The sequence below is a fragment of the Morus notabilis genome, unplaced genomic scaffold, assembly GCF_000414095.1.
Source record: "Morus notabilis unplaced genomic scaffold, ASM41409v2 Scaffold1428, whole genome shotgun sequence".
NCBI classification, from domain to species: Eukaryota; Viridiplantae; Streptophyta; class Magnoliopsida; order Rosales; family Moraceae; genus Morus; species Morus notabilis.
In genome coordinates, this window is record NW_010362485.1 from 321336 (window position 1) to 329604 (window position 8269).

General features: G+C 31.6%; 1 protein-coding gene across 1 annotated transcript; it reads left to right on the forward strand.

Annotated features, from left to right (window-relative positions):
- Positions 1–1989: 1989 nt before the first annotated feature.
- Positions 1990–7886, forward strand: LOC21395362 (alpha-galactosidase). Its single transcript, XM_024168279.1, has 13 exons — positions 1990–2138; positions 2259–2317; positions 3999–4055; positions 4242–4380; positions 4552–4627; positions 4836–4894; positions 5006–5071; positions 5321–5404; positions 5495–5559; positions 5953–6035; positions 6135–6275; positions 7488–7628; positions 7797–7886. The coding sequence occupies exons 1-13, from the start codon at positions 1990–1992 to the stop codon at positions 7884–7886; spliced, it is 1209 nt and encodes a 402-aa protein (XP_024024047.1).
- The last annotated feature ends 383 nt before the right edge of the window (positions 7887–8269 follow it).

Here is an 8269-nt window from a genome sequence, read left to right on the forward strand (position 1 = left end):
CCTCTTTTGTTTCTTTTTTCCTTTTTCACCTTTTCTTTTACTTTTCATTCTTTTTTTTATTTGTATATAACAATACATAAAAAAGTCAATTTCTCTTTTTCTCAAATCGCTAAGTGGCAAGCCCTCTCCTTGCTCTCTCTCTTTCTTTTTTTTTTTTTTTTCTTTTTTCACGTTTTCTTTTATCTTTCTTTATTTTTTTTTAAATCTTTTGTTTTCTTTATTTTGTGAATGTTGTTTTTTTTCTGCAATTTAATTTTTTACTGTATTTTGTTAAAATTAATAAAATACAATTGTCTAGACTTTAGTCTTATGAAATTGATTTTTTTTTCATGCATTTTTTTTTTTTTTGTCAATGGTTATAAATAAATATTTTTCGGATATCTAAAACACTAATTCATAATCGACTCTTGTGGCCGAATTGAGGAGACTTGACTTGTACATCTCTACTTAATTGTTTTCTATATAACTTCAGTCATATCAAAAGTTATAGTTATGCATATTTTCACGAGAACATCGTGTCTACTATTTAATCAATAAAGTAAATATATTCGCACAAGGGAAGGTTCCAAGAGTAACACCTTACCTTATCCTATGATGGTTTCAACCGATAAACTCTATCATCATGTTAAACTTTGATGTATCGTTTTGTTTTCTCCATTCATGTGGGAGATTGTTAAAAAATGGCTTGAAAACCCTTTTCATGGTACCATTTTGAGATTTGATTTTGAGTAGAACCCACTTCGTGTTAGTGATTGGAATTGTGTTCTCCGCAATAGAAGACCGAGATGATATATTTATGTACTCAAAATAGTGAACAGATGAATGAGAAATTGACTCTCAAAATGCTCCCATAAAGTTGAGAAAATCGGAGAAAAAACTCCCAAAAAATTGGGAAAAAGTGTAAAAGCTCTTTGTCTCACATCGGCAACAGACAAAGCCATAGTCTCCTCTAAGCCCCATAAAAAGGACCTTCCACTCCAAAATTGAGGCACACCCGAATTTTAGAGTTCTCTTCTACTATCATAAATTCTTTCATTTCTCTCTGTGTATTCAGTGTGATAAAGTTCGGATAGGTTTTCGATCGCAGAGGTAGATCATTGTGCACCGTTACTACTAGCCTACTAGTATGAGGAAAAGAGAGGAAATGAAGGAAGTCAGCGTATGTAAAGTTGGACGAGCAAATCAGCATATATTAAGCCAAAAATAATACAGAAAAAAATTTAACTATATTTGACTATTTGAAAATAATCATGTCTAAATACCCAAAAAACCTCCCTTAATATTAGAAGACCGAATGAAATGCTTATTAATATTGTCAATAAACTTTAATACACGAAACAATTGTACATTCTTGGTGCTCAAAATAACTAAGAAACTTGTTTAGTAACCATTATCTAATTGGTATTTGATCCAAGTATTTGCCATAAACACAACAATTGTTAAAAATAAATAATAATAATAATAATAATAATAATAATAGTAGTAGTAGTAATAATAATAATAATAATAATAATAATAATAATAATAATGCTTTTGTAAAAGGCAGTATACTGTCTAGCAATAGCATTAATGACAGATTCGTTCCTAGATCTTGTCTACCCAACAACCACATTTGTATTGTACCAAGGGGTCCATTCCACGTACCCATTTTCATTTTTCCATTCCATTTTAGGAGGATAAAAAAAATAACGATTAATAATTCTTTATTTTCAATCATCATAGTTTGCATTATTTATTCTACATATATATATATTTTTTTTAATTTAATGTAATTTTAATTAAATTTATGAGTCAAAAACTAACTCTATGGTCAGGAGACCTTACCAAAAAAGTCTTCATTACATAAAATGCTCTGTTTCTATCCCTAACTTCTCTCAACTCGTTTCTCTTCCAATCTCATCGCTGCAATATTTAGATCAGATCAATCTTAAGCGCCTTCAGAGACAATTTTTTTTTTAGTTCCTCTTTTTCTAAGCATATATCATGATAATGGTTTATAAAGAAATCTCTCTCTGTGTCACTGTTTTAGCTAGTCTGTGTAGTGTTGTAGGTGCTGTGAATTTGAGCAGCAATGCCCAGATTCAAGGCTACACTCAGTTTCTCATTGCCAATGGAGTTGCTCGTACACCTCCAATGGGGTGACTCTCTCAATGCTTTAATTAACTGAATTCTAAATTTAATTGGGGTTTTTTTTTTTTTTTTTTTTTATGTTTACAAAAAATTTGCTAAAAATTTATGGGTTTTGAATAATATTGCAGTTGGAGCAGCTGGAACCACTTTCAGTGCAATGTAGACGAGTGGACCGTGAAGACCACTGGTAACTGCCGGATCTTTAAAGTTTAGTTCTTTTGACACATGATTTTGTGCCCCTTTAATGTATTGGACATTCAACATTCTTCTTTTATATGCATGGTATACCGTTTTTAATTAACTTTCCACTTCAATGATTGACTTTGAATCTTTTTCAAGGTATTCTCTGCGGATTCAAAGTTTTCAGTGCAATATGCATTATTATATTTGTTTGCCACTATTAATTCTTAATTATGAAAAGGGAATTTTAATTATAAGTTAAAGTAATGTTGTCTGAGTCGTGAATTTTCTAAAAGAAAAAGGTACTAGAAACCGGACCGACCGTGTTTCACATGACCAGAGAAAACACTTTTCTTCTTTACTTGGTTTCGCTGAACAGAATAAGTCCAACCCTTGAAATGTTAAAGGCTAGACTTTCACTTTCAGCCGGTCGGAGAATTGGGAGAGAAGAGAGAGAGAAAATAATAACAAAAAAAAAAAAAAAAGTAATTCGGAAACAGTCAAAATTGTTATGGTCCCCGCAGAGACTGTCGTATGCATGTTTTCATCCCAAAAATTGCTGAAAAGATGGTGAATCGAAAAAGGCCAAGATGTATGCTTTGCGGGCTCCGCTATAATGCTATGTGGGACCCTCCTTTTGTCCTATGTGGACCCGCCTCCGCAGGGGCCAGGTAGCCGAATGGAAGTGCTCTAATTGGGCTGGGCCTGGGTTGTCACCTATCAGTTCGGCCCCCTCATCAGCCTGAAAGAATTTAGGGAGAAAGACAAGATTTGAGATAAATTAAAATTAATAAGTTAATAATTTATATAAGTTAATAAATATGTTAAATTACTATTTTTGTCCATAATTTGTCTAGTTATAAACCATAACTTGACAAGTTATTCACGGTTTTTGTCCATAACTTGTCTGGCTATAAACCATAACTTGACAAGTTTGTCCATAACTTTTCTGGTTATAAACCATAACTTGACAAGTTATGACCTATTAATTTCTATAACTAAAAATTGGCCTATATACTTTCTTAAACTTTTCATATTGGCCTATTTTCTACTATTTTCCAAGAATTTATGGGGACCCACTTTTCAGGGATGAGTAGATCAATTGCCCAGCCCAATGCCAAACGACCTACTAAAATCTCTTATTTAGTAATAGACGTTTGGTTTATGAATTCAGAATCATAATTTAAAATTATTTTTGATTTACGTATATTTTTTGTGAGAGAAAATATTATAACGAACCACAAACTATAATTTAAATCATGATATGAATATACTAACCAAACGCACCATTAAAATTTAAGAATCCATTCTCATTGTTTATTGTGAGGTTATATTATCCTCCCATCCATCTGTCAGATATGACTAGGATTGACATATTTTTAAACTCTCTATATGTTAGTTGACAAAAACACGAGGCAGGTTATTTTCTATTGCATCTATTTCTTAGTGTGGAAAAAAATTTGTTTGTGATGTGATAATATTATAATATGTATTATAGAAAAGAAAAGTTACTATAGTATGATTACAAAGCATAAAATATGTATGACTAAAGTGAAGTTTGGTAGTTATGTTTAGAGAATTAGAGTAAAATTAAAAGAAGAAAAAAAAAAAAAAAACACTACTTCCAACCTTAAAGAGGATCTTCTGGCAGTAACGTTGTCGTTTTGGTTGAATTCTTATTATAACAGCGGATGCTCTAATCTCAACTGGCTTGGCGGCACTTGGATACAAATATGTAAACATAGGTGCGCAATTTCCTTGCATCATTTTCCCCTTTTCTTATGGCTGATCAGCCCATATTTTACTTGTAACATTAATATTGTGGCAAAGCTAATTAACCTTTTTTCAGCTGTGGATTAGGATCGGTATCATAACATGTTATTCTAACGCATATGAAGTGGTCAATGGTCATTAATTAATATGAAAAACAGATGATTGCTGGGGTGAAGAGACCAGAGATGAGAAGGGTAATCTAAGGGCAAAATCTTCTACTTTCCCTTCTGGAATCAAGGCCCTGGCAGATTACGTTCATTCAAAAGGCTTAAAGCTCGGCATATATTCTTCTGCTGGGTAAATCCAAATTTCTCTCTCTTTTTTTTTTCTTTTTTTTTTTTTTCACTTTTTTGTAACATACATATGCTGAAGATTACAGAAATATATAAATCAAGAACACATTTACATTACCGTTTAAGGATTATGATTGGAAATGCTTACTGAATTTTTGTTTTTGTGATTCTCTAGTAGTTGGACATGCAGCAAGCAAATGCCTGGCTCACTTAGGCATGAAGACGAAGATGCAAGAACATTTGCTCAATGGGTTAGTGCTATATTTTGCTCATGCCTGATTTAAATGTCATTTCCTGCTCTGTAGTCCATAAGAATTAAGAATTCAAAGCACACAAAAGAAAATGGAAAAAAAAAATAAAATTGGAAAAAAAATATTGTTACCCTCTAATTTAGATTAAAAGTAGTACGTATTTTTAAATACAATATTATTCTCATATATGGTACTATTTTGATTTCAGGGGATCGATTATTTAAAGTATGATAATTGCTACCATGATGGTTCTAAGAATCAAGCCAGGTTACATTTTTTTTTTCCCCACTTAAAGAAAATGTACTTAAATAAATGTTAGAGATTTAACAAACTTCTAATGTATGTAATAATAATGTGGTCTTGTTCCCTCTTCAACAGATATGCTAGGATGAGTTATGCATTGCACAAAGTTGGCCGGCCAATCCTCTACTCTATTTGTGAATGGCAAGTTATTTTGTACCTTTTTTTTTTTCCTTTTTTGCTCAAAGGCAAGTTAGTTTATACTTACTACTTCGTGTGTCAATTGTCACCATCAAATCATCCCCAATTGACACACGAAGTAGAATGTGCAAGTTACTTCTATAGATTTAAGAACCTTCTGATTCATTCCTCCTAGATTTCTTCATTGTAGACGCTTGTGACTAATAAGATTATGCATGTAAAGAGGTTAAAATAGAGTGATTGATCTCACAGGGGACAAGAAGATCCAGCCACATGGGCTGGTCGCTATGGGAATGCTTGGAGAACTACGGGAGACATTAAAGACTCTTGGGACAGGTCCAAATTACATAACTTTCATTGAATGGTCTCAATCAATTTAGTCGGTTGCTTTAAATTTTAATTGGTCCCTGTATTGTTTCATTTCAGTATCACATCAATTGCAGATGTGAACAACATTTGGGGAAGATATGCAGGACCTGGAAGATGGAATGGTAATTTCAGTTTTTTTTTTTAATAAACAAACACAAGCAAAGAACATGAATATGTTGTGGGCAAATCAACCACAAGGCCTACAGGTGAGGTTCAACAAATGGACCCCACATTATGTCTATATTGGCGAGGAGTAAGATGCATTTATAGGCCTTACTCATTTTATCAATTTGAGTTTAGAATTTAAATTTTGTTGTAGTAAAAAATCATATAAAACCTTTTTGTTATAATAAAAAACTATCGCATAAAATCACAACTCAACTCGAATTAAAAACTCAAATTAGCGAATTAGCCCGCAAAGTTCTCTTCCGTCAACTAATTACAATTTTTATCTGTGATATTATATCTTTAGCAAATATAAGATAAGATACTAAGTTGGGTTATGATTTGAATAGATCCTGACATGTTGGAAGTGGGCAATGGAGGGATGAGTCTTGAAGAGTACCGATCCCATTTTAGTATCTGGGCCGCTATGAAAGTGTGTTTCTCACACTTATGATTTTGGTATTTCTTTTATTTATTTATCTCTTTGATGCACTTACAGTGATTGATCCCCATATATATTCTGTTTTGATAGGCTCCTTTGCTTATTGGATGCGACGTCCGATCTGTCAACAAAGAAACTCTTGGAATCCTTGGAAACAAGGAGGTGATTTATGTTAATCAAGATCCTTTGGGAGTTCAAGCAAGGAAGATACGATCAGAAAATGGCCTAGAAGTATGTTTTAGTATATCTTTGAAAAAAAAAAAAATTTGTGCGGAGTATAAATTTTTTTTCCTGTTGTCTATATAAACAAACTTGACCAAGATACAATGAGTCTGGTAACGTTTTTAAAATGATTTTATTTTCAAAATAAAAGTAAAAATGAGATTATTTTAAAAATTATTTTAAGACTGATTCTAAAATTGTATTTGGTTAGTTTTTTAAGAGATTATTTTGAGTATAATAAAAAATTGAAATCGTATTTAGTTATATTTTACATTATTGATAACTACTAGAAAATGAAAACAGAAAAGGAAAAATAATTTTTCACCGTTTTCTAATTCCTTCACAAAAACTATTCTCACTGGCCGTGTTTGGAATTGATCCCGTTTTTCGAGAAAAAAATGAAAACGTTTTCAAAACGGCGTTTGACGCAATAAAGACAAGAAACAGAAATGAAAACGATTTTTTAGTTAAGTGTAAAATGAGAGAGAAATGAAAAATGACTTTTAGTCGTTTTTCATTTTTTATTTTCGTTTTCTCCTCTCTCGAGCAGATATATATATATATATTAATGGGTTTTGTATACTGAAAATAATCTCTTGATAAAACTACCAAATATATTTTCAAAAATAATTTCTGTCTGAGATTAAAAACGTTTTTATTTTCATTTTCATACAGAAAACAAATCATTTTAGAACGTGTTTCAAGCGCGCCTACTGTTTTTAATTTTCATTTTCAAAATATTTACTAAACAAACACGATTTACAAACTGTTTTTATTTTCGTGTCTCAAAAGTTGTATAGAAATGTTTTTAAAAATAAGTAAAAATCAATTCTAAACGCACAAACTGTTTTAGAATTGTGCATAGTTTCTTCCCCCACCCATAACTGGATCACCATAATTTTTATTTTTAATTACTGTTTTCATCTATAACTTGTCTGGTTATGAACCATAACTTGACAAATTATTGTCCATAAATCACGGTTTTTGTCCATAACTTGTCTGGCTATGAACCATAACTTGACAAGTTTATCCATAACTTATCTGGTTATGAACCATAACTTGACAAGTTATGGTCTATTAATTTCTATAACTAAAAGTTGGTCTATATACTTCCTTAAGCTTTTCATATTGGTATATTTTCTACTATTTCCGTTTAATAAATGTAGTCATACTCTTTTTTGTTTTTTTTTGTTTTTTTTTTCCTCCTTGCATGTAATGCAGATCTGGGCTGGGCCATTATCAAGAAGAAGAGTGGTGGTAGTGTTTTGGAATAGGGCCAGCTCATGGACCGCTATATCAGTAGGATGGAGGGAAATTGGGCTTCCATCATTAACCCCTGTTGTTGTTAGAGATTTGTGGGCGGTACGATATATTTATATACTCTCAAATATGTTCTATACTCCTTTTGCTTTTTTACAGTAAATTATCAAGAAGTATAATATTGTTAACATTAATTACATTGTAATGAAATCTACTTAGTGGTATTATTAGTGACTAATATCATACTCCCAAATGTCTGGTTTTTTGCAGCATTCATTTGTGTCAAGGAACATGCTTTCTCGATTGAGTGCAAATGTTGCTCCTCATGGTTGTAAGATGTACATCCTTACCCCATACTAGTGTTTTTTTTTTTTCTTTTTTTATTTTTTTTATTTTTTTTATTTTTTTTTTATTTTTTTCTTGGGCTTAAAGCAGCATGTATGTGGAGAGGATATATTTGATGTGTAACTACTCACTACTTAAATTCCCCTTGGATTGTATCTAAATACTGGCGCTTGTTCATATCTTAGACTGAATTAATCAGTTGATTTGGAGATGCCAATGCTTGACATTCACACACAAACACACAAACATAGGTCAAGTAAGTTGCAGGGGAGATAACCAGCATTATTTAGATGTTTTAGTTGTGTTGTCTTAGTAATTATTTTGTCAGGATAGGGGTTGCAATGTCAGAGTGTAATACTTTCAATAATAAAAAAATATGTATAAAATAATTCGAACCA

What these genes read in the sequence shown, in the direction of transcription:
- LOC21395362 (XM_024168279.1), top strand. Translation starts at nt 1,990, where the DNA reads ATGGTTTATAAAGAAATCTCTCTCTGTGTCACTGTTTTAGCTAGTCTG. An exon ending in GTGGACCGTGAAGACCACTG is followed by an intron (nt 2,318 to 3,998) that starts GTAACTGCCGGA and finishes TTATTATAACAG; the next exon opens with CGGATGCTCTAATCTCAACT. An exon ending in GTATCTGGGCCGCTATGAAA is followed by an intron (nt 6,036 to 6,134) that starts GTGTGTTTCTCA and finishes CTGTTTTGATAG; the next exon opens with GCTCCTTTGCTTATTGGATG.